Genomic DNA, 27,308 nt, shown 5'->3' on the forward strand with positions numbered 1-27,308 from the left:
TCTATTATCAGATAACTCAGATGCAATGAAATATCACTCAGACACTTAGAGCAGTTTTAAACGTGCACGGGTGAGAGACTCAGGGAGAGACTCACACACCTCCTTGGTGCAGTCTGGCTTTATTTATACACATCATGAAGCATACAAAAAAGGAAATATCATCCTTATCTTGTCAAGAAAACAGGTGTGGTTTATCAAAAAACTTCGTGTTCTCTACAAGGTTGTTTCTTACTCGTGGGTGGCGGTTTCCTGCTAGTGTGAAGGCAAACAGTGACAATGTGAAGGCAAAGACTGATAATGTGAAGGCAAGCAGTTTCCGTTATAAAGTAGGGAGCCAGCAATTAAAATATGCAGCTGGTTGAGTACAGAACAGAAATATAAACACTCTTAGCTGATCATTATATGAATAATAAAATCTTAGAAAGCAAAAATACTCTGACATTCCCTCCTGTTGTTTAGATTTCTTACATGACAGTACTGTTATTTTTGTCAGTTCATAACCTCTTGTCTAAACATTTTCGGTTTGAACGTCATAAAACAGTCCTGTGTTCAATTAAACTAAACATTACTGTATGGATCATCTTTCAAAATTTCTTCCATTTGAGACATCATCACATAAGCATTGATAGAAGTTGTCACCATGTTTGATACCATTTTCTTCAGACAGGGTACTACACATGTTGTGAAAACACATAACAGTAAAAGCAAAAATGCTATTCCAACAAGTCCTTTAATCAGAAGGGACTTCCATGAACCACCTAGTAACCATGTCAACCAATCATCAGTGCTTGTGACATAGTCTTGTTGTTCAGCATCTTTAATCTTTCTCAAGGTGTTCAAAGCGTCGGTCATGTTTTGTGAGTGTATGTTGTCTGGGATGTATGTACAACATGTAGTGTCAAACAATACACACAAACCTCCTTTTTCAGCTAGAATCATGTCTAGTGCGACTCTGTGTTGCATCACTACAATGCGTATTGCGTCGAGTTCTTCATTTTGCGCTTTGTTGATTTTCATTGAAGCATTTAGGAACAGTCCAAATCGATAGTCAAGTGTCTCGATCCTCAGCATGTTTTTCCCAACTCCTACCCAAGGGAACAAGGAGTGGAGGACTTTCTGACCATCAGTCCATAGTTTGAAGTTTTTGGGCACATCTGATCCATAGATTGAGTCATGTGGCATTACTTCAGTGACTTCAGCAACTTCACGTTTTGCTCTTGACGTGTGTGTCTCTGCTGTGATCTTGAAGGTGTGGTCTGAAATTAGTACTGGTGCACACAGACCGGTGGAGTTCGGTGGGAGCATGAAGTAGGTTTTAGGCCCGCAGGCCCAAGCGGTTCCCTGGACCCAGAAAGTTCAATCTTTGAAGGTGTGTATTCCTTTGGATTGGGTCAGGTCACGTAGATGCGAATTATCATGTGTCCATCTTTTTTGCAGGTGGTGTTGTTTATTTCCTCTCATCTGGGTGAGTGTTAGTAGGCTCACTAGGAGCGCAATGCTGGCCACTAGGAGGACAAGTGTCTTCATGATGACCAGGCACACCTAGACTTCTGGTGAGTAGACTATTGGCGAGAAGTAAAAAAGGGCGGGATATACCCAATCAGCCCTTCCCTTCACCAATAGATCACCTAGAAGCCAGGGGAGCCGGCGTCTAAGCGTCTGGATTGTCACTCACTTTTTTACAGTGGCTGTGGTGGATCCAAGATGGTCTTTCTGCTATTTTGCAGGCGGTGGGTGTGGTAAGTAGGACTTGGTATGGGCCCTCCCACCTTGGTGAACTCCAATTCTTTCTCTGGAGTACTTTGATCAGGATCCAATCACCTGGTTGTAACCTGCAAGACACTGGAGAGAAATCACTCGGCAGTTGGTTGTTTAACACAATCTCTTTATTTTCAAACAGTTTAGTCATCCATTCTGCTAGGGTAGTTTCCCTTATTGATTTATTAATAGGTTCACTGGTAATTGGCAATGGAAACGCTCTCCCGTGGATGATTTCAAAAGGTGTAAGTTTCTGAGAACCTTGTGTTATTCTCATCCACATCTTTACTAGGCCTAGACATTCAGGCCATGGTCTTCCTGTTTCTTCCATGCATTTTCTTAATCTCTGTTTTATTGTGCCGTTAGTTCTTTCCACTAATCCTGCGCTTTGTGGGTGATATGCACAGTGATGTTTGATGCTAAATCCTAGAGCTTCAGAGACTTTGCTGATGATGTCATTAACAAAATGTGTTCCATTGTCTGACCTTATCAGACTGGGAATGCCATATGTGGGGATGAAGTGATTGCATAAACACTTTGCCACTGATATTGCATCTGCTCTTTTGACTGGATAGATTTCTGGCCATTTTGAAAATACATCTATAATTACTAGAGCATATCTTGATGCTTGGCATTCGTTAAGTTCAATAAAATCCATGTGGATTGTATGGAAAGGGTGAGGTGGTGTGGGGAAATGACCTCTTTGTGGTCGGAGGTTCCCCTGTACATTATGTCTTTGGCAAATCATGCATGTTCTGATGAATTCCTTTGCTGAATTTTCAAAATTTTGAGTGTAGAAGTGTTTAGAGAGGACATTCATCATTCCACCCGTTGACAAATGCGTTAAGCCATGTGTCACTAATGCTGCTGTCTTGTGTAGAGATTTTGGCAGTATTGGTTTGCCATTACAGGTCATTAGGTCATTTTCTAGCTGTGCTCCACACCTTAACCATTTTTTCTGTTCTGTGATGGATGCAGCTTTCTGTTCATCTTTAAGTACATCAAGTGGTATTAACGTTGATGTTTCAGATATTAAAGTTTGTATATGTTGTTGTGCTGCCTTTTTTGCGGCTTGGTCTGCAAAGTTATTGCCTTTAGTAATTTCTGAGTTATCTTTTTGGTGTGCGGCACATTTGCACAATGCTAATTTTTTCGGCAGTGTTATCACTTCTAGCAGTTCTTTTAAAAGGTGTGCATGCTGTACTGGATTACCAGTAGAAGTGACCATGCCTCTGTTCTGCCAAATCTTTGCGAAATGATGTACTGCTGCAAAGACATACTGACTGTCTGTGTGTATGTTTATGCTTTTTCCTTCATTCAGCTTACATGCTCTCACAACAGCTGTAAGTTCTGCACTTTGTGCAGAGTTAGAGGAAGTCAAAGATCTTGCTTCCAGAACTGTGTCTACTGTGGTTACTGCATAACCAACGCAGTTGCGACCTAAGCTATTTTTAGAAGCTGATCCATCTACAAAAATGTCAGTGAAAGTTGACTGTGGTGTGCTATATATATCGGCTCGTGGTTTTGTTTCTTCATCTAGCTTTTCCATACAGCAGTGTTTTTCACCATCTTCTGATGTGGGGAGAAGTGTGCTGGGATTTAGCTGACCACACTTCTCGATTGTAATGTGTGACTGTGATAACAAGATGCCTACGTATGAGAGCTGTCTTGCATGTGTGAGATAAGACAAGTTCGCCTGCAGTAAGATGGAGGTTACAGCGTGGGGAACTTTGACGATCAATGTGTGTCCTAAGACGATGTCAGCGGATTTCTTAACTGCCTCTGCTGCAGCTGCGCATGCCTGCACGCACGAGGGCAGTCCTGAGGCCACTGAATCTAGCTTACACGAATAAAATGCAAGAGGGCGTTGCTTTTCCCCAAAGGCTTGTGTTAGAACGGCCTTCATGTAGCCTGCACCTCCGTCTACATGCAAGTAAAAAGGTTTTTCATAGTCTGGCAATGCCAAAACTGTGCGCGTCTGCAGTGCAAGTTTTAGATCATTAAATGCTTTTTCTGCTTCTGGTGTCCATTCTATTTTATCTTTCAGTGCTAGATTTTTTCCATAAATTAAGTTTTGCAAAGGTTGAGCTAGCAGAGCATATTCAGGTATCCAGCATCTGCAAAAATTGCAGAGACCTAAATAACTCATCATTTGTTGTTTTGTGAGAGGCTTTGGAGCATTCTGTACTGCTAGTTTTCTGCTGTCTAACAGTGTTCTTCCCTCTCCTGTGAGTTTGTGGCCAAGGTATGTGACCTCTTGGCTCCACAGCTGTAACTTGTGCTGTGATACTTTATGGCCCTGCTGTGCTAAATGTTTCAACACAGTCATGGTGTTTTTTCTGCAGTTGTCTCGTGTATCTCCCGTGACGAGAATGTCATCAACGTACAGAAGAAATTGCCCTGTGGCAGGGAGTGTGCATAGTGACATAGATTTCTTTAATGCCTCTGCATACAGGGTGGGACTGTTCTGAAAACCCTGTGGCAGTCTTGTATAGGTATACTTTTCGTTATCAAAGGTGAAGCCAAACAGATTTTGTGAATCTGGGTGTAATGGCACCGAGAAGAACGCGTTTGACAGATCTATGACTGAGAACCATTGTTCTTTTTGCGTCACTTGATTTAAGATTGTGTGTGGATTTGCTACCACAGGTGGGATTTGTTCTGTTACTTCGTTTATTGCTCTGAGGTCATGCACTAGGCGATATTTTCCTGTGTTTGCTTTTTTCACTGGGAAGATTGGAGTGTTACAGGTTGCTTTAGTTGTTTTCACTAAAATGCCTGCTTTTTCCATATCTGCAATTACTGGCCTGATCCCTGCTTTTGCTTCTGCCGTCAAGGGATATTGTGGTTTAACTGGCCTGTAGGTTGTAGTAGTTTTTACTACAACAGGATCTGCTCCTTTAATTAATCCTACATCTGTCGATCCTGTGGACCATAGTGTTGTGGGCAATTCTTGTAGTTCTGGGTGTAATTCTAATGAGAGTATATGTCAGTTTTCACTATCTTCCTGCACATGCAAATCAGTGCTGTCAGTCATGTATGTGGCTGGGTGGGTAGTGATCACCCACCCTAATGTGTATCTCATGCATCCCGTTCTGCAACCTTGTAGCCATCCTTCATGCGTGTCCTCAGTTTTTTCATATCTGTCTCTTTCAACTTGGGTGAGAATGCGGCCTAAATCTTTCCACTCAGTACTGTCATTGTGTGCTACTGACACATGTGGATTTGGCATCCTATTTACTCGTTGTACTGCCTCAGGCTGCAGCACAGAGCACACTGCATTACCACTTTGGGTGACATATAGGTGCTGTAATGTCAGCATTTGTGGTCCTAGCTTGTGTACTTCTTGGTCATACACAGGATTAGGACCTGGACTCTGTTTGAACCTCAATGTGTTGTGATACTGAGTGTAGTCCTGTCGTGTTGAATGAGTTGGCAGATATCGATTTGCTATGTGTTGTAAAGGCTCTAGTGAGGGCAGGTCTAATGTCCAGTAGTAGTGAGGCTGTCCGAGTCCTTGACACACATTAATCTGATAATCTGCTGGACTTTGTTTCTCGTTTAACATTAGCTTTGCATACATGCCCTCTGGTCCTGGCAATACTCCTATTTCCAGTTTCTCTAGCGCATCTCTCCCTAGAAGATTAACTGGGCAAGATGGGTCATATATGCACTGGTTTTTACAGCTGCGGCCGCTGTCTTCATGAGATAAGAGTAGAGGCTCAGTCAGTGATTTAGTACTGACATGTCCTGATGCTGACTTAACTATCAGAGTATCATTAGAGAATTTCACTTTTGGTGGTTTTTTAATCAGTACAGTTTTACATGCTCCAGTGTCGCAGAGCATCGTCATTGGCTGCCCATTTACGTATATAATTACAGTTGGTTTATGTTCAGAGCCCAAAAGCAATTGCTCTATGTTATACACGTCCGTGTTTTCATTGCTCTCTGCTTCTGTGCTTTTTCCTAGTCATTTGTTATTTCTTTCATCCTCTTCCTCAGTGTCATCCTTTTTTCTATGTCTACACTCGCGAGCAAAATGCCCCTCCTTTCCGCAATTGTAGCAGCTTGTGTCTTTCAGTCTTCTCTCTCCTTTTCGCCCTCCTCCTGCCTTTCCTTTTCCTTTGTAGGGGCCTGGTTTATGTCTTCTGTATTCTCCAGAGAATGCCACCAATCCTGTTGCTGGATCTACAGTAAAGACGCCTCCTTTTTCTTTTTGCTTCTGTATTTTAACTGCGTGTTCAGCATATTGCAGTGCATCTGACAGACTTCCTGTATTTTGTGTGACCCAGTGTTTTTCTACGTGGGCCCTCACTTTTGGGAGGAGGCCGTTCAGAAATGCATTTTTTAGCTGTTGCTGAAATGGTGTTTGTGGCTCCTCCTGGTAATTTAAACCTGAATGTTGTCTGAAAACTGGGCGTAGGCGATCGAGGAAGTCAGAGGCAGTCTCAGCTTCCTTCTGCTTTATCTCGCCTATTTTGCCGTAATCTGCTCTTGGGGCTAGACGGACTCTAATCCTTTCATATAATCCTGCCAACTGAGCCCTTAGAGGCTCAGAGGTGGGGAGCAGGGCTATACCCTGGTCATCTGACCCCGTGAAGTCTCCCTTTACTGTTCCCATTTTTAGACCTAATAAGTCCTGAATTACCTGGAGCATTTCATGGCCATTCAAGTGCCAGTGTGTTCTAATTAACTCAACTGCCTCCCTCCATGGCTCAAAACCTTCATTTAACAGTGGAACGTCCTTTAAGACGTTAAATCTGTCAGTTTGGGACCATGCTCTGAAAACATATAGGAAAGGGTTGTTGTCTCTTTCATTATTATCGCCACCCGTTAGTTGGCCATATCTTGGGTTGGGCGTGGCTATCATTGGAAACAGACCTGACGGTCCTGGGGGGTCAATCTGTCCTCCCATATCCCTACCTGACGGGTCTTTCCCTATGTCTTCCTTATGGTGATTTGTTGTCATTAAATTTAATGCCTGTCTTGCTGAATCATATGGGCCTGGCGCGTCAGTGAAGGGGTTTTTTGATACTGGCTGATTAGACGGGCCGGGGGCAGGCACATATGGAGGAGGTGGTTTTGGGTGTTGTGGATCTTTTAGTTCACTACTTTGTTCATTTTTCTTTTTCTTTTTCTCTTCTCGCACCTTTGTGCGTTTATCATTTTCTGCCATCCAGGCTTTAAAATGTTGCCACTCTGTGAGACGTTTGGCTTTCTTTTTAAAGCTTTTTTCATTGTTTAGTTCCGCTTGGAGGGTCTCTTTTAAAGCAGTCACTGCAAAGGGAGTACATTGTCCCTCCCACGCAGGGCAGTTTAGTTTCTTTGGATTTCTCCATCTATTTGCGCTAATTAGTCCGGCGCCTGGACATTTTTTCTCTAGCCACTGCTCGTCAGCAGTGAGTTTTGTTGATTTATTACCCATTATTATTTTTTCCTCTTGTTATTATTATTTATTTATTTATAAATATATTTGCGTTTACACACACACATACACACCCGTGGTGCTTTCTCTGGCACGAGGAATGGGAGAGGCTATTGACACGGCCTTCTACTTTCAAGCTAGCCTTGAAAGCGGTGTCAATTTTATGTGATAAAACACAACCTTTTCCCGTTCCACCAGAACTCGAGCAACCAACGGTAAACAATTCGGTGGAGTAGTTCAGCCTCCTTAATGTGCTGTAAAATCAACTTACTCCACCAACAAAACAGTAAAACAACAGATTATACGCGTAATGAGTTTTTTATTCTGGGCAACACTGTGTCTTTCTACATTGCTCCAAGCCCTCTTTCAGGCGAGCTGCTTCGTAACCTCTACGAGTCCTTTTTCAGACGAGAATGTTACTATCCTGTCGTATTTTGACATTAAACTTGCTCCGAGCCCTTTTTCAGGCGAGCTGTAACCTCTACCAGTCCTTTTTCAGACGAGAATGTTACTTAATTAATCTGTCATACATTGACGGGAAACTATTTAATGTACAGACCACAGGTTGCCTCAGTCGTTTTGCGCAAGATGTGAGTGAGTGCTAAATATTCACCTGAGTTATTGTGTGGTTGCTTTGGTTTCCTTCATCAACCCCTGAAGTCGTGGACCTCTTATAAGAACGCTGGCCAGAACCCGAACGTCACGTCTCTGGACTTTATCCTCTGCCTGGAGAGGAGTCGACAGCGTGGGCTTCTCACGACGTCAGGACTTGACGAAGGTCTCCTATTGGAGCATTGAAAAAATATCAATGTCCACTCCGGCTCGAAGGACCAATTAAATGTTAAAGATATTCTATTATCAGATAACTCAGATGCAATGAAATATCACTCAGACACTTAGAGCAGTTTTAAACGTGCACGGGTGAGAGACTCAGGGAGAGACTCACACACCTCCTTGGTGCAGTCTGGCTTTATTTATACACATCATGAAGCATACAAAAAAGGAAATATCATCCTTATCTTGTCAAGAAAACAGGTGTGGTTTATCAAAAAACTTCGTGTTCTCTACAAGGTTGTTTCTTACTCGTGGGTGGCGGTTTCCTGCTAGTGTGAAGGCAAACAGTGACAATGTGAAGGCAAAGACTGATAATGTGAAGGCAAGCAGTTTCCGTTATAAAGTAGGGAGCCAGCAATTAAAATATGCAGCTGGTTGAGTACAGAACAGAAATATAAACACTCTTAGCTGATCATTATATGAATAATAAAATCTTAGAAAGCAAAAATACTCTGACAGTGTCTGTCTTTCGGATTTTTACTTTAAGTCACCGTCCAACTTTTTTTTTTTCCACCGTCTCTCAATCCATCATTCTCTCTCTCTTTTTATCCTCCCTCACACTCTGCACCTAAGAAATATTCAAAGCTGAGCACATCTGCGCCTGCTTGACACAGTCCCAAGCAGCCATGGCTGATGGAGCCCTGGGGTTGTAGAAGGCAGTCTATGAAGTTTGAATGCAGTTAACTTTTGATGGGATGTCAGGGTGAATTAAGAGCCCGTAGAGTCTAGCTGGCTGGCTAACTCATTACATGGTTTCACTTTGATAGTTAGTCATGCAGTCAATCCTCATTGTCTCAGCAGCTGACATATGAACATAACCACAGCCTTATGAGTGTGCATGAGCAAAATTAATGGCAACGATTCCAAAAAGCTTCTTTTAAGGCTGACTTAGTCGTCTGAGTATCCTGTTTAAAATCCCATCTAATCATTTCAGAGTAGTGAGATTCTCTCTTTGCTTTCTACGTATTAAATGCACAGTTTATAAATTAAGCTGCATGGGGCTCTCTTGATCACAAAAATAACAAAAAGCATATTGAAATGAAATCACGAAGTAGCGTAGTTGTTGACCTCACCGCTGCTTATGGACATCTGTTAATTGATCTCTGGGCTCCCCCAGAAAATAAGACAATATTTTCGATATATTTGCATTAAAATGACTGATAAATTTAAGAAATAAGGAATAGATATGAGAAACACCCTTCAACCATGTTAGGAGTGTTGATATTACATAGTTTGTCCAACAGAGGGCACTCTGCAACTGTAATTAGTGTTAATGTTTAGAGCGTAAACAAGTAATTCAACTCCATTGTCATATTTTCCCCAGTAAGAACTCTTAAATAACTCCTTACTAACCAATGTTTCGTGTGTCTGAAAGGGAAAAAATAAAATCAGTACTGGAGCAGCACCGTGGAACAGTCGTTAGCACTGTTGCCTCACAGCAAGAAGAATTTGAATCCACCACCTGGCTGGTGCCTTTCTGTGTGGATTTTGTGTGTCTCTAAGTTAGCCTGCCGACAGAATGGCAACCTGTCCAGGGTCTACCACGCCTTTTACCCTGGGATAAGTTCCAGCGCCACCACAATCCTGAATTGGATATGTGGGAGAAAATGGATATACGGATGAAAATATCTGCATCAATCTTAAAAATCCTTAATTATTGTGCTCTAATTGTTTAAGATGTTTTCATATTGTGTCATTTCAGTCTAATTAAACAGCCACAGGTTACTAATGAAATGTTGATTGCTATTAGGGAAATCCCCAAATATTTTTTTTTGTTTTGTTTTTGTTGCATGGATGTTCAATTTTTCATATCAGAATATTCTGATATTCTTTTATAAAATGTGGACATATGTAGCTACAATTTAAGCTTGGAAGCTCATTCTCCACTCTGGTTACTGTGTCCGATTTAATGACTTTATTGCAGGATTTACCAACTTTTTTCTGTAACCGGCCCTCCTCCTGAAACCCTCTCGAGTCATCTCCGGAAAAATGTATAAACAGTATTTTGTGATCAAAGGAGCCCAAAACCTGATAGCTTCTTGGGGACAGCACTGTTGCTAACTTAAAAAAAAATCACTGACATATAAATGTGGAAATCTTACATATTATAACTTTTTACTGCTTAACCGAATCACTGAAGCCACTGAACCTAAATGTAACATTTCGCGCTCGTGTTTCCATGCACAGTCAGCCTGATCTTAATCCTTGGCGCACCTACCTGCTCACAAACGGGAAAAACAAACATGTATGTATGTAAAATGTAAAATGCATTGCACCATGGGGCATATTACTTTTGCATTACTTTAGCAATACTCTGCTTCTGATGCACTGTTGCATATTTGAGATTTAACAATATGAGCCTTAGGCCACCTGTGTACACACTGGCACAAATCTCTGTTCTAATGAAGGCACAGGAGTATTAACAAACTGACAAAAAGTTGGCAAAAGCACATCGCAGCACTTTACAGAAAAATCTCGTGCGCACAGCGATCCTTTTGGATGCTGCAGGTCTAACTGCTGATCATTGATTTTGCTACCTGTTGAAGGTCAGGCTCTGGCGGCTTGTTGTTGGTCGGCATGCACTCGGCATTAACATCAACCGGGGTCCAGGGTTGTGCATTATTGTGTAACAGAGTTAAGCATATTGTCATGATGCTTGCAGAAAGAGCTGATCTTCCGATAGAGATAGTGGGTAGTTGTTTGTGGCATGGGCACAGTTTTGACTTTATCATCACATTTTTGTCTTTTCGTGAAATAAAAATTAAAGCGAGCATTTATATTTGGACTCCTCAAATATTGTAGACCACTCCACTAGTTTTTTTGTTTCTTCTGCCACAAAAACTTAAGTGAGCTGATTCAATTTCAAGTGTGCAGAAAAGGGGCATGTTTGACTTCAAATCTGGTGATGACAACAACAGAGCTGACCCACTGAACGTCATGTTCTGTGACTGTTACCTGAGCTCACCTGAGTCCCAGATTGCAGAGGCAGCTCATGAATGTTAATGTAGCCGGGGAAGGCTTTAACAGTAGGTGTATTAATAACTCATGGATCAGTTAGTGTAAAAGAAGGGTGCCCTACTTTTTCAGTGTTCAGAAGCATAAAAACCTAAACTATGCACAGCTTGAAGTCAAATACCACAGAGCAAATGGTTTACATAACCATGTGTTCTCCTTCTACTCAAAGCAGCAGCACCTCTTCTGTAAGGCACTTTAAATACTTTTAACAAACTTGCTGCAGTCTCTTATTAAACACTGCCAATTAAATTTTGTTACTGAGCAGAAAATGCTTAAATTGTACATATGGTTGTCAAACTCAAAGAATATCTTGATCTTGTTTAATTCTGATAGAAGAGCCTTTGAAATCCTTTTTAATCTTAAAGAGCTTTGCAAAAGAATAAGTAAAGCGATCACGTACATGTAACTTTCTTTTGTCTCTCTGGGCAGCGAGTTTATTCTACAGGCTCCTGTCCAGAACATCCGATACCGGAGGCCATGAGGTTCATTTCCTGTCGCCTTCTAGTTTTCAGATACATTCTAATTAGTACTTTAGTTAGCATGTAACAAGGATATAACTGTCTGCTGTCCCTGACTGATGGAGATGCTCTTTCCAAGGTCCTCGGGGGCAGACAACTGAGCAGACACACTCCTCTCACACGTTTACACACTCTTCTCACATTTTCTTTTCTAATTTGGAAAGCAGAGGATGGACACCACAAGTAGATTTGCTAGGTTTGCTCACTTTCTCCGAGCAGACTGGGCGAGAATTACAAACGCACACAGTGTTTGGAAGGTGTCTTCACAGCTTGTGCGTACGTCTTTGTCTGCATATATACATGCAGGGTTGTGTAACGTCTGCACATCACTCTGAATGCATGCAGTGTTCGCCTGGGCACACATGAACGTGTGGGAGCTAACAGGAGAGAGATAACAGATGGGGGCAACTGACGATGTGCCTGGAAAATATGTGCAAATCCGCACATTTACTCCCAAATGCCTTAGTTATTTTAGATGTAGAGTTTTGCATGTTTCCAGCCATGTGACAGAGACTGATTTCTGATTCAGCTCTAAGCTACCGTTAACATATAAAAAGAGTCACAGCTGCGCAGTTGACTGAAATGCCATGTTCTCTACATCCTGCTAGTTTGGGTGCCAGAAAACCTCTTCAAATTCCCCTAGAGTGTCTGCTGGCGCAATTGCTCTGGAATGAAGGCACCCACGTCCTTCCTGTCCTGTGTACATGACTGTTAGCTTATTACATATTAACTTGTTTCACTAAAAGTTCTGGAAGCAGGAAAAAAACAAACTCAAGGTCTCAAAGCAGCAGTTTGTACAGTCTCCAGTCATCTGGCTCGCCCTGGCCTCTTTCTCTAGGCTTTGTTTCTGGGTCATAACAGTTGATTCTATTCACAAACATTTCATTCTGCTACACCCTGGGAGTCAGCCAAAGAGAAAGAGATCACTATGAGCCTGAGCGCCCACACAGAGCAAACATCACTTTTGATTATGGACCCACTACTGGTTTCACTTTGAACCAGCTCGTGCTGTGAAACACTGGCTCTAAAGTTAGTGCAGAAATTTGCTGTCTGGCTTCTTCCATTTCCCCTCTTGGAAATGTGCTTTTTCTTTCCACTGGGTTTCTTGCATGGGTGTAGTTTTATGAGGAGATAGGGAAACACATCGGCCTCGGTACATATTTAAATCATCTCACCCTCTGTTAGCTCAGTTAAGTGTTCAATTATAGGAATTCACTTGGTCATTCAGTCATTAGATTTATTGAAAGCTTTTTTTGCATGAAGAAAAACCATAAATGTCAGGCTACAACCACGTTGTACAGCTGATGCAGTGGGCTGGGGGACTGCATTTATATTTAAATATCTCCAATTTAATTCTGAACATAAAATACCCAAACCCCTGGAAGAGTCTGAACGTTAAGTGCACAAGAATGCCATTTACACAGTTGTTTAAGTGGGTAAATATGCAACATACAGTCCTGTTCAAGTCTTAAGCTACCGCTCGTTTTTTTATAAATTGGTAGGACAATGGGAATACGGTGTTTTACTGAATGGTGCGAACATAAATGGAAATACAGCATAATGTTTCTAATGGAAGTCAGTATTTAGACATGTGTCTTTTTGTCTTTCTCTCCTCACTCCCAACCAGCTGCAGAAGATGACGGCCCCTTGTTAAAAGGGAGTTTTTCCCTTCCCACTGTCACCAAGTGACTGATTATAAGTGGTCGTCTGATTGTTGGGGTTTCTGTGTATTACTGGAATGTCTTTACCTTACAGTTTAAAGTGCCTTGAAGCGCCTGTTGCTGTGTTTTGGTGCTTTATACTGTAAGTAAGACTGAATTGAATAGTTTTCTGTGTTCATTATTCTATCAGTTTTGAAAAGATCCCCAACACCACAGGCTGGAATCCAGCCCCAAACCATAACAGCATGTTTTACAGATGGCTGTAGAGAGTCATTATTGTACATCTCTCCTGACCTCTGACGATGATGGTCGACTCTACACCACAAATTTCTAAGTTGGGTTAATGAGTCCATAAGATGTGTTGTCCCAGATTTTCAGTCCAGTTCTTGTGTAATTTGGCATATCTCGGTCTTTTCTCGCCATTTCCTTTCCCAACCTTCCACTTTTTTTGAGCTTCAGTGAATAGTATATGGATGAACTGATGATGCATCACATGTGTCTCTCAGGTTCTGTCTGGTCTTCGCTGTACCCTTTTACCCATTTGTTAAGGACATGACTTTGAGATACGGTTTATCTGCTGTAGATAGTTTTTAAGGTCTGCCACTTCTTATTTTTTCCTCCACTTGTCCATTTTCCTAAAATTTTTACAGCAGACTGTACAGCATGCCAGGATATGCCATGTTTTGGGCCAATAGCTTCCTGGGAATCACAGTTAAGTGCAAAAATAAGGTTATTTTTGCATTATTTTTGTTATATTTTGCCATCTTTGGAAGTTTTCATAGATTCGTCTAAAGAAATGGGAACAAATTGTGTTTTTGCGTTAGGCTTCTTGCAACAAAGTGTCTGATGATATAATTCAAAATGGGTTGTTTTCTAAATTGTCTGGTACGTCCCTTGAGTTCGGTGCCCTTTTTATATTTGAATGGTCAGAGTTAAGTGGCTTAAGAAACCAAAAATATATCTCTGAAAATGGATCAGTATAAGGATTTGACTAAAAATGAGTGAAAGGGGACAACATCCAAAGAAAAAATGTGAAAGATAAAAGCCTGAATAACTATTGCTCTTTTGCAAAGTACTGTATGTAATATTACACCATTTCAGATTGTATTACAGCTACAGACAATGTCCCTATCTATTAAGCATCACACTAATCAATTAAAATCTTACCCAATAACTGTCCAATGCAGTAAAATATTAAATATTCACTTAATAAATACATTCAGACTTACCCATTAGATATATCTAATTTTCCATGAGATCTCCAATGCTCTCTATTAAACTGCAGTTGGTGACATTTGCAACCATCAATAAATTTCTTGAGTGCTTTTTATTTAAACTGGTTTTCCACACTGTGCTTACTTTAACTGTTTTTATACACACAAAACATATTTTCAAGAAGTTAAAAAAATATTCTGATCTTTATCTTATTCATATTTGTAGGCTATTCAAACATTATTTGAGCTAACAAAACACTAACTTCAGTCATTTCCATCTTTATTGAATACACCTAGTAATAACTCACAATGCTGAAAAAGGAAAGTTAATATGTGAATCTAGTAACTCTTTGTACCAGCTCTAGCAGCAAAAACTTCTATTAGACATTTTATAGCAGCCTCAGGGACTTTACTCAAATAAGAAGCTATTTTTGGACCTGACATTACTGTTTCAGTTCGTTGATATTTGTAGGATGTCCTGATTTAGGTCATGCCATGGGATCTCAGTAATGTTAAGGAAAGCGCTGGGAATTCTGAATGACTTCTTGTTGATTTACTGGTGTGGTCTGGGTTACTGTCTTGTTACATCACCTAACTTTGAAGTCATGGACTGCAGCGCTGACGCTCTACTGTAGGATTTCAAGAGGTGTGTCAAATCTCAGTGTTCACTGGTACTCTGATGCAATATTGAGTAGTTCTAAATTCGGCTTGTTGCACCTTTAACACTATAGTGCTGCAGAGGAGCCAATTCATGGCCAATGTATCAGCAGTGTCACCAAGATGCTTTTTTTTTTTTTAAGTATGAGGGGATGTGAACAGGACTCCACATTGATGTAAAACACTTATTAAACTTAAAAAGACTGTTTGACTTTCTTTTTTTTTTTTTGCTATTACACTGAAAACAGTAGATCCAAATTTAAAATGGAACAAAAGCTGCAGCTGTTGCAGTTGTCGTTTCTTTCAATTATGAATCCCAGTTTTTCAACGTCTGTGAACTTCTGCCTGAGAGGGGTTACTCTGCGGTCACTGAAGTTGGACTTCAGTTTCTGGCAAAGATAAGACACAGCTGCCTGTCTCTTCAGGAGTGCACAGTCTGAGAATACAAAGATCCTGATTATTTCTGGTCAAATATGACATGACTGGGCTTCTCTGCAAACAGCCCCGAAAAGCCTTCTAGACTAAATAAATGTTAAGGAAAGAAAATGCATGCAAAACTCCATATGCATATGCTAGCCACGCCTTGGCCGGATTACTGGCAGACCTGATGAATCAAGAAATCACTTAAATAGAAGCTGTCTGACAAAGTGAAGCAGGGTAAACGATCTCAAAAGTGTGAAGTGACACAAAATCATTGACATACATCAGTGAGGAAGTGATTGCAAAGACATTTCTAAGTCATTTGTAAACCTTCTCAGGAATATAATGACTCCAAGACTGCACTGATGATTAATCCAGGAGGTCACAAAAGTCCCCAGAACAACATCTAAAGAACTGCAGGCCTCACAAAGTCAGTGTTCAGTATTCAACAAAAATAAAATGACTGGGCCCAAATGGGAGAGTTCCAATAAGAAAACCACTGGTGACCAAAAAGGATACTAAGTCCTGTGTCACAAAAACATCTTGAATATCCACAACATTTTGTGAAATGATGAGAAAAAGTTTAGCTTTTTGAAGGTTTTGAGTCCCATTAGATCTGTTGTAAAACCACAACAACATTTCATAAAGAGAACATCATATCAACAGTCAAACATGGTGGTGGTAGTGTGATACCTGGATGGCCTGGATGACTTGCCAAATTTAATGGAACCATGAATTTTGCTTTCACCAGAAAATCCTAAAGGAGACTGTTCAGCCATGAGTTTGTGCTCTGAAGCTCAAGTGCTTGGACAATGATCCAAAAACACACCAGCAAGTCCACTCGAATGGCTCAAAGCAGCCCAGTCAAAGTCAAGGACCTCTGATTGGGATGCTTTGGCATGACCTTAAATGGGCTGTTCATGCTCATAAACCCTCCAGTGTGGCTAAATTAAAACAGTTCTGCAAGGAAGAGTGGGCCAAGGTTGCTCCACAGTGATGTGAAAGACTCATTGCCAGCGCTCGATTGCAGTTGCCAACTGTACACAAGCAGTTATTAGGTTTAGTGAGCAATTACTTTCTCACATAGGGCCAGAAGAGTTTGAATGTTCTTTCCCTTAAAATATGAAATCAGTGCATTTTGTGCTTATCAGGTTATCTCTGTCTAATCTTTGTTTGATGATCTGAATCACTGTATATATTTTTTTGTCGGCATGAACTTGTCAAGTCCAAAACCCTTAAAATTTTTATTATAGCAGTCAGTTTATTCAGTGTGCCTACAATTTTTCATGGCAGGCATACAAACAGATTCCTGCTGGTTGGTCCTTTTCAGATTCAATTGATAATGGCTGCTCGTTTAAAAGTCATGTACAGTAATTAAGAGAACCAGAGTTACGTAAGACTAATCTAATTCTTACTTTATCCTCCTCTAATAGAAATGCATTTGGCTTTGAAGCGATGGCAGTTTTCGGTAACAATTCTACGTAAGTGTGCTCCATTCATTTTCTCTCCTCATTTCCCAACACCGAGTTCCATTGATAGAAAAAGAACGGAGTGGGAGAATGGAGGCGGATATCCTCCCTCATCTATCTCTCTTCCCTCGCAAAGCTTTCACGGCGCATGTCAGCGAGGAGAGAGGGAAGAATGTAATGGTGCTATTTATAGCAACTGTTGCTATTTTAAAAAAAAGAGAGAGAGAAAAGAAAATCTATCTTTTAGCCCTCTATCCACTCACCCTTCTTCCACAGAAACGATGACAGGCCAGTGCGGCTGTCCTTTCTGTTTGCTGTGGTCCTCCCCCTTTGCCTAACTCCTCTCACCATCTTCTCACCCGTCCATCCATTTAGTCTACTTGTACCATTGTTCAGATGCTCTTAGCAGAGGATGTATAATTCATTTCTCCTCCAGAGTGGTTGCACACCAGTCATGAATTTAGTCAGGGTGAGGAGGGGAAGGGGAAGGAGTGAGCTGGGAGGAGAGAATAAAGAAGCAGTGAGAGGGAGCAATGCATCGTGCCACGCATCTCAATTCGGCTTTGTTTAAAACATGGCCCGCTCATGTATGATCTTTGTATGGTTTAAATGGGGCTTCACGGGGCTCTGTTCTTTAATCAGGAATCAAACAGCAGGACTATAGCTGTGTCATGTTTGACATTTTTCTTTAAAGTAGTAATACACAACATAACATAATGACCGCTGACAGGTGAACAACACTGATTATCTCTTCATCATGGCACCTGTTAATGGGTGGGATATATTAGGGAGCAAGTGAATGTTTTGTCCTCAATATTGATGTGTTTAAAGTAAGAGAAATGGACAATTGTAAGGATTTGAGTGAGTTTAATAAGGACTAAACTGTGGTGCCTAGATGGCTGTTTCAGAGCATCTCCAACACTGCAGCTCTTGTAGGGTGTTCCCAGTCTGCAGTGGTTAGAATCTACCGAAGGTGGTCGAAGTCAGAAAGAGTGGCGAACCAGTGATAGTGTCACGGGTGGCCAAGGCTCACCGATGCACGTGGTTCATACGCTCAGCATCTGTGGGATGTGCTGGACAAACAAGTCTGATCCATGGAGGCCCCACCTCGGAACTCACAAGACTTAAAGGATCTGTTGGTGACAATTTGGTACCAGATTCCACAGCACAGCTTCAAGTGGTCAAGTGGAGTCCGTGCCTCAGTGGGTCCGGGCCGTTTTGGCACCGAAAAGGAGACCAACAGAATATTAGCCTCATAATATTACACCTGATAGGCGTTTGTAGTCCATCCATCTATAAGTAAGCCTTGTTAGTTAATGTGGCATATTTTAGAGCAACTTGCCTTTTGTCCTATTAGAAAACGAAGAAAGCTGGTTAAAGATGTCACACAAAGAGTCGGTCAGTGTGTTAACCAAGTGTAGAGTGATCCTTAAACAATCAGTAGACTGCCTCACACTTTGAGTACAGGTATCAAAAAACACAAGTAAGAAAAGAGGCATGTGGGAGAGGAATAGTTCATATATAGTTATATATTAAAAGCTTTGCTTAAACAAAATTTAAATCATAAAAGTAGCAGAGGTAGTTAACGGTGACGTATCACAGCACGCGTACTATTTTAAGGCTATTTAAGGCATGGTTCATCTTGCTTTAGAATAGGTAACTCACTCCAATGATTCCTAATGTAGGGATTAAATCACAAATTAAAGATTTTAATTATTTTAATTACAGGTGGTTGGTATAGCAAAATGATATCACAACATTTCAAGAAAATCTCCAATAATTATTTTTCGGTCGATATAAGGAAAAACAAATACTAAATAACATCCAGTCAGACATTGCAGCTTGCAGGCAGGAGCATTTACTTATTGGTGCAAACAACATGAGCGACCTTTTTCCTTTTCCTTCTTTCCCAATGAACTAGTGTCACTGATGACAGACTGCCTAATTCACAGTGTGAATCCATTACCACAAGGTGCAGCAGCATTATAGTGCAATACATCAAATGCAAACCCAAAAGCAGCTTAGTCAGTGTTTTCCAAATGTCAAACATTTAAGTAAGTAATAATAACAATAATATTAACAAGTAAAGTGATGTAACCTTGAAACTCTTATAGAGCCTGCACATTACTATCAAATAATAGAACTTGAATTGATTAATATCTTCCATCTGAGATGTTATATCTTGGCTCAGACCTTTTAAGCAGTTGATTAAAGCCATGTAACTGCATCACTAATTTCCATCCACCACTTGGTCCTCCTGTCATGTAGAGTCTAACTAGTGAGATGCTCGGTTGATTACTTTTTGGTTTCACTTCAGCCGCCATGTCTCCTCTTTGTACTGGTGGTTTTGCCTCAAGTTGGGGTTTTTTCCCACCTTTAGCTGTAACAACTTTCTAGCAGTCTGGATTTGTGCACTAGCAACATAAATGCAGATTATATATATCATCAGTATCATGATAGGACACTTTTATATTGCGTACAAATTCACTTTTTAGAAGTAACGCCTCCAGCATGGCACCCTTTATTTTAACATTACAACAAATTATCATCAGGCTCATCACAACAGCTATATAATGGATTCAATGTATTGAGCATAATCATCTGTAAGCTGCTTTGCAAACCACCCCTGCCCCAGTTTTTTCTTTCCATTCTGTGTACAGCTCAATAAATATTAGATCTGTTGTTAGCTGTGGTATCAGCTTTGTTCTTTGCATCTCTGGCTCTAGCTTTTCTTCTGTTGCACATAAAGAGAGCTATACTGCCAAATATAAGTTACTTAAATTATTAATAAGAATCTTATTGTGACTTCATAGGTCCTCAAAAAGATTGTAATATTTTAAAAGCAAGTAAAGCACTAAGTGGTCTTTGTATTCTGGCATTTGGACAGGGTAACAGTAATCTGAACAAAATCTGAGTCATTCAGGCAACTTTTGTATTAGCTCAAGTGCTCTGTGACTATATAGAATAGAATAGACTTTATTGTCATTGCACATGTCACAAGTACAAGGCAACGAAATGCAGTTTGCATCCACCCAGAAGTGCTTTAGCCATGAGATCTATCTATCTATGGTGTGATTCTAGGTCAGATATTTGAACAAATGTAGTGCACTCTCTCCCTTATTTTAAATGTGTTCACACTCTATTTCCCAGACGTATAGCATGTTGCAGTATGAGGAGGAACTATAGAAGTGAAATCTACTGTAGGTGGCCCCGCTGGTATGTTGAATGGCAGCACGGATATTGTTGCTGTTTTGTTTCAGTCCAGTCTGAACTGTGTCAGACTTGTAATTGCTCTCTGACAGTGGTCTCAAATAAGTCGCTAATTGGCAATTTTCCTGGCCGTGCTTGTCTGCCAACAAGCAGACTGGCATTTTTGTTTGGCCAGTAGAATAGAATAGAATAGAATAGAATTCAACTTTATTGTCATTGCACATGCACAGGTACAGGGCAACGAAATGCAGTTTGCATCCATCCAGAAGTGCTTTAGTGATATAGATATATTACAATATATATTAGCAATAATATAGATATGTAAGTATATTACAGAAATGGGTCTATTATGTTATAATGTACACGGTATGAAGTATGTTGTGAATATTCTATAACTATAAGTATGTACAGGCTGTAGTGAGTACAAGCTATGTACAGGATATGGACAGGATATAAATATGAAAAACTATACAGAATATGAAATAAATAACTTTACAGGAATCTGAGATATACAGCTATACAGAAATGGGAACTATGCAAGTTGTAAACAGTTGTAGGGTTAAAAATTATCGTATGTACAGAATGATTGTTTACACAGGGCTATACAGTAGTGCAGTTAAGGTAAGTGAGGGTGTGGATAATTTCTACAGAGGCTATATAAAGTGCTAGTGGTTGTGAGTGGTGGTTCACTCCATGTTATTATTGTGTGTTTGAGGGTACAGTTGTCCATTGTGTGTGTGTGTGTATGTTCAGTCCATGAGTTAACGTGGGTCAGATGTCAGGAGGCAGAGTTCAGGAGTCTGACAGCTGTGGGGAAGAAGCTGTTCCGGTACCTGGTGGTCTTAGTCCGGAGGCTCCTGTAGCGCCTCCCAGAGGGCAGGAGGGTGAAGAGTCCATGTGATGGGTGACTGGGGTCTCTGATGATTTTCCCAGCCCTTTTCAGACACCGCTTCCTGTAGATGTCTTTTATGGCAGGAAGTGGTGCTCCGGCGATGCGCTGGGCAGTTTTCACGACCCTCTGCAACGCCTTCCGGTCCAAGGCAGAGCAGTTCCCGTACCAGACTGTTATACAGTTGGTCAGGATGCTCTCGATGGTGCAGCGATAGAAGTTCACCAGGATGTCTGAGGACAGGTGGTTCTTCCTCAGAGTCCTCAAGAAGAAGAGGCGCTGGTGAGCCTTCTTGACCAGCTTGGAGCAGTTGGTCGTCCAGGTGAGATCCTCGGAGATGTGGACTCCCAGGAACTTGAAGCTGCTCACACGCTCCACAGCCGTCCCCTTAATGTGGATGGGTGGATGTGGGTCAGCATTCCTCCTGTAGTCTACGATGAGCTCCTTGGTCTTCTCGGTGTTAAGCAGCAGGTTGTTTGTGTCGCACCACTCAGCCAGACGATCCACCTCCTCCCTGTAGGCGGCCTCATCGTTGTCACTGATGAGGCCAATCACCGTGGTGTCATCTGCAAACTTAATGATGGTGTTGGAACCATCAGCAGGTCTGCAGTCGTGGGTAGTAGATAGCTGTCGTCCTTTTATACCCTCCCCAAAGCCTATGTGTCTATCCAAGATATCAAGGACATTCAAATATGTATTTATTGCAGGCAATTATATGAGACACATTGCACGGTTGTGCTTTTTTTTCCCCTCCTTTTTTCAAGTTCATTCGGTTACTCTTTTTAGACCTTTAAGTAAAGCCGAATGTGCGGCTTTCGAAAAACATGTTTTTTGACCTTTTATCCAAGCAGACTTCAGGTGTGATGAAAAGGGTTTTTGACTTCCATTCCACATGAATGAGACGCTGGTGTTTTTAGAACAAGTGCTCAGGTTTTATGATGACAAATGGCCTATTTTAGTGACACCTAACAAGTCACTGCTAGCTGTCACTTCTGCTCCTGCATCACTGCCTGATGAGACTAAAATAGTGTTCGAGTCTGACACCTCCTGAAAAACACAACTAAAAATAAGCCCTTCATGGAGGAAATGGTACGATACGGTTTTACACAGAGTAATACAAGCCTTCTGCCAATATGTGACTATTATCATTCATCTCTTACATGCATGCAAATTGATTCACAGGAATTGCTTTTGCTGTTTTCTTTTTTAAGTCATCTGCCTGAGACATGTCCTTGAATGCCAATTTGTGGCAGTCATAACACAAGTTTTTACACAGATTTCCAGTTGTTTTTTTTATCAAGGCAATCAACTGTGCAGGATTTTTGAGGGGGGAAAAAACAGAAGAAAAAAGGCTTTTGTGGCTAAAGATAAACTCTCCTGCTGTAGTGCTCAGCCAGTCTTGGGTTATGCTGAGAATGTCGTCAATTTACAATGCAATATTTTTCCATAAAAACTGAAAGTCTTAGGCAAGTGTAACATGGAAAAAAATTTAGTGTGGTCCACTGAAGTCCAAAGAAAATGTTTCTTTCCGTCTGGAGTAATTTGTATTTCGTGGCATGGCAACAAAATGATCTAGCACAGCTGGCATCAGTGACAACAGAGTCGACATGAAGTCAGGTGGGTTGCTGAGCGGCTTGCAGTTGTTACAGAAACTGTTGGCAGGTTACAGAATATTCAATAGCACACACGTAATGAGATGTGCCAGTTTGCTGAGAGACTAGCTGATCTGTGCTGGCACTGATATCATCTGATCTGCCAGGCCGGCAGCTGAGCTCGACTTTGTAGCCTGCCTGAACTTGTTGGAATTTTCAACTTATGGATGCCTGAACGCTGGCTTTGCTGGTAGTTCCACACTAACAAAATTCTCTTTGTCTTCTTTACTTTTAAGAGCATGAGATTCATAGAAGGGTCATTACATTAAGGATAGAAAAACTAAATTTCTGATGTATGAGACAACTCCTTTGCTGTTGTGCTTTTTCACAGTTTTCAGTTAAGTTGTCTTTTTGGAGAACTTGTCATGGTTCTTCTGTGGATGTTTGCCTGTTTATGTAAATTCCAGATTATCTCCGTGGGGGCATATCATCTCCTGCATAACTTGCTCATCTTCTTGTTTGCAGAAGATATTTTTGTGCCTTACATTTGGGTTGTTCTCATCATGTAGAATCATTCTGGGACTTGTCTCTCTGATGTTAGTGAATAATAGATAACACTTAGCTTTTTCCTGAAACTTTGCTGTTATTATTTATGCTCTAATACAGATTTTGGATAACTGTCTGCAAACAGTCCACTGTATTAAGAACTGTCTGGTAGTAGGAGACAGGTTGCATTACAATGAACTACTGAGACTTTCACTGGCTTACTCACCATAAGTCACTCTCTGCTGCCATCTTGTGGAATTTCTGAAGTGTAGCGTTCAGTGTGTGAGGACTGGGTTATTCAACATGTGTTGCTCACAGTTTGGAATTTCACCAGGAAATTTAATAATCTAACATTTAAGAGAACTGTAAAAAGAGACCATTAAAAAAAGATGTTATACTATTACAGAAACGATGTAGTACTCTTGTGTACTACACAAGCATTGAAAGGCCCATTTATAGAAAACTGCAATCTTAATTTATTAGCTAGTAGCTAGTACATACCTTAGCTAGTACATACCTGAACCTAAGTGATTCAAATGTAATGCAAAGCACCTCCAGTTAAAATTGCAATACTACACTTTCGTCCTATTTATGGCAAATGTCTGCTGTTACCCTTTGCTAATCACTTGGAAATGTTTGCCTCTGACACACTCAGCTGTTCACTGCAACCTGAGCCAGAATGGCATCGACCACCAGATGTGCCAGGAGAATATGACGTCACAGCTGGAGGAGGAAGAAGAGTCTGTGGACGTGGGGTCTGTCCTGCTGGATGACGACAGCCCAAGCTATCAGGATGTCAGCCCTCCTAGGTACCAGCGGCGCTCCCCGCCACACCGATCTGTCTCAGAGTCTGAGCTGACCCGGGTAAGACTATCTATCATAGCATAGCATATATTGTTTTTGTTTTTCAATTTTTAATTTTTCAATTATTAATTATTTAATCTCCTGTTATTTCAAGCATATAACAACTCCAACTCCTCTTTTTCTTTGCAAATCTGTACTCTGTGTCTCCATAGTGCCATATGGCAGCGGTCCCCAACCTTTTTTGTGCCACCGACCGGTTTAATGTCAGACAATATTTTCACAGACCTGCCTTTAGGGTGGCGCAGATAAATACAACAAAATAAAATGATACGAGCAAGACACAAACTGGGGTATTTTTCAAATATAATAATAAATGCGAATTCACTGTGTAATTGCCTAACTTTATTGGCAGCATCCTCCTACAATGACCAACAAATTGAGTGTAACATCCTTCTCTCTGTCCCTTAATACTCTCTGGTCACTATGGTAACGTGTAAATATTTCTTTGAAAACACACAACTACAACACGGGAAAAGACCCAGGGAAACCGAGTTAACGATAAAAAAAAACCCTGGAAACCATAAATTTCACACCCGAGCCTCAACTGTCACAGCCCGGAACCAAACGACTCACTGGTATCAGTCCGTGTCCCGGGGGTTGGGGACCGCTGCCATAGTGTCTTCATAGTGTTTTCTATCATACTGCAGCTAAGGGGCGCCAGAGTCAGCAGTTTTCAGACTCATGGTAACTGTAAGAGAAGCTTGGATTAATAAAAGAAAACAGGTGACTGATGGCTAATATTTATATTACATGTTTGTCCATTAAGTCTGTGAGTTAGACACGTGAGTTTAGAATTGAAATAGTCAGGGGGAGTGTGTTCTCACTACTGGGATGATTTGGGTGACGGTGCTGTGTGAGTATTGCAGGTGGCAGCATGCTGAATGACCAGTTGCTAGCAAATGCTAAATACACTGAACTGTTACATGTATTATCTTTTATATTATTTGGGGGGTACAGACTGTTTAATGTCTTTTGATGCGTAGTGTTTTGAAAAATTCAGGGCTGCTAGGTACATTTTAAAAAAGAATGTCTCTTTGCATTTGTTGAGGGAGTTGTAGTTTGATCTTTAACTGTGAAATTTTCAAAAGGTTTTTAATGCCTTTGAAAAATCCATCAAGTCCACAGACTGTGCGTAAAAGTTGGATATAAGCTCTCAGTGTGTCATAAATATATATTTATTTTAAAAGCCAGAATGGGCAGAATGAAAGTGTGGCTGTATAGAAGTCTATGAGAAAAAGGACCTTAATCCTCATTTGACTAAAACATTTTGCCCAGTTATGGTCTCAGCTGCTATTTTCTGATCTTTTTTCCTTTCAGCATAATGTTGTAAATCAATCAAATCTAGAGTAAAATAAACAATAAACCTGGAAATAAAACCTGCTTTGGGGGTGACTGTTATTTCAGTTTTTATTGCTTTATGGCTGATTAGCTGCAAACGTGTTTGCTCTACATTCTGGCTTGACAGCAAGCTTCAGGTTGTCCAATTTTTTGTGTCCAAATTCCCAAAATAAATATAGGCCACCTCGAGCGCACTAAAAACTGAAATGATGAAAGTCTTAGTATTAGATTTACACTTGTGACCCCTCAAATTAGCTGCTTTGTTTTGGATAAAAGTGTAATTACTGTGTTTTCTTAAGTGCTAATTAGCAAATGCTGGAATGCTAACAGGCTAAACCAAGTTAATGAAATGCTCCACTGTATCTAAACAAAAGTATAGCACTTGAAACACTGTAGCACAAGTTCTCAGATCTCACAAGGAATTCACATAGCATGCTTAACTGCACTGTGGTGATATAACTGCACTTATTACTCTTATTTGATGATACATTGATGGTATTTGTTGTCACATTATGTGGACGGCACACATCCTTTTGCTTTCCACGCACAAAATAGTATGCCAGTCATGTAGATAAAGTAACCCCTTATGTTTCTGTCCACCTTGTAAGCACCAACAATAACTTTAATGTGGAATAAGCAGTGACAGACAAGCTGTTGTTTTTCTTGGTGTCCCTGATAATAGATGAAAGGACCCATCAACAGCAGTGAAGACTCATAAGTTGTTTCCTCTCCAGAAATAGACGGATTGGGAGAGTAGTGTTTACTTCCAACGTATGCAAACTGCCATATGCTCTTTTTCTTTCCTGATCAACAGTTACGACAATGAAAGAAGATTAAAGTACTTTGAGTCAGACACCAGCTTCTGTGTAAACCTCTTTGAAATACCAGACCTGCAGCCTGGCCTGGTTGAATTAGTGCAAACAGAAAGTTGCAGAAATTATTTGACAACTTTCAGCCTCAATGTCACATGTCCCTGTGCGATAGATTTAATATCTCCTATCTTTGGAAAAATCTAAGTAGACTAGTCTAGAAAGAGTTTAATTATGTCTCATAGTAATCTGTACTATCAAGCTTTGGAGACACAGGACAGATAGTATTTATTAGTACTTACAGGATTTGAGGTTAATTAAATGGTGTTCAACTTCAATTAGTATTACATATGTGTGCTATTATATGACCACATTCTTTCACATTCTGTATGGCTCGGCATATTATTTTTGATTTCATAAATATGCATGCACTACCAAGTCTAAATCACGGTGATGCTTCAAAACCTCCCGTTCCCTCATATCAAAGTCCTCATAAGTGAAACTCTCACCACTCGGCTGTCATCTAGGGAATGCCTCCTGGCAGTTATATGTGCAGTAGGTGATAATCTTAAAAAGCACAGAGCATAGAAACTGCAACCAAATCCTGTACTGTGATACTTAAAAAATTTGATGTTTATTTGCTGCAAAATAAGGTTTGAGCACCTTAGCGTCAATGTCTTTACCTGATCCTGCCAGAGTGTTTTACTAATGCTATAATTAATAATATTATGGGTGAAAAGCCAAGAAAAGTACACTTTCCTACATCTTTACAACAATCTTAACAACAACATTTGTGCTGCGAGCAGGCGTCAGTGGCTCATATGTTCCCAGGTTACACTGTTGTTTGGCTCCTTGCCTCCTCTGTTACAGTATTTTCCCCTTAGATTTCTCTTCAGCACTCCCTGATTGTCATGTCCCCTCATTACAATGTCTCAACTCATTTGCTTGTTGGTCTTTGTGTGGTGCCAAGTCAATGGACCCATCAAGGCAAGACCATTGAAGGTGCCGTGTGGAGTGTTGCACCATCAAATGTTGCTGCCCGGGGTGCATCAAGCCTCTCAAGTTTAACTGGGAACAGTTAAAACATCT

At 40.7% G+C, this 27,308-nt stretch overlaps 1 protein-coding gene and 1 long non-coding RNA gene across 3 annotated transcripts in view; one reads left to right on the top strand and one right to left on the bottom strand.

Annotated features, from left to right (window-relative positions):
* Positions 1 to 27,308, top strand: part of samd12 (sterile alpha motif domain containing 12) — a 147,658-nt gene that overhangs the window by 10,894 nt on the left and 109,456 nt on the right. For both annotated transcript variants that reach the window (XM_085262367.1, XM_085262366.1), the window contains exon 2: positions 23,864 to 24,072. In XM_085262367.1, the coding sequence (XP_085118493.1) occupies positions 23,864 to 24,072 (209 nt within the window). The remainder of the gene's footprint in view (positions 1 to 23,863; positions 24,073 to 27,308) is intronic.
* On the bottom strand, positions 51 to 8,521 carry LOC146548934 (uncharacterized). Its single transcript, XR_014890349.1, has 2 exons — positions 7,797 to 8,521; positions 51 to 1,842 (listed from the first exon to the last, which is right to left on the bottom strand). It is a non-coding gene; the product is annotated as an uncharacterized LOC146548934 (long non-coding RNA).

Source organism: Mchenga conophoros, linkage group LG22 (genome assembly GCF_057382185.1).
Source record: "Mchenga conophoros isolate Kocher_MC1m ecotype Shallow Benthic linkage group LG22, M_conophoros_male_GT1.1, whole genome shotgun sequence".
Taxonomy (NCBI): Eukaryota; Metazoa; Chordata; class Actinopteri; order Cichliformes; family Cichlidae; genus Mchenga; species Mchenga conophoros.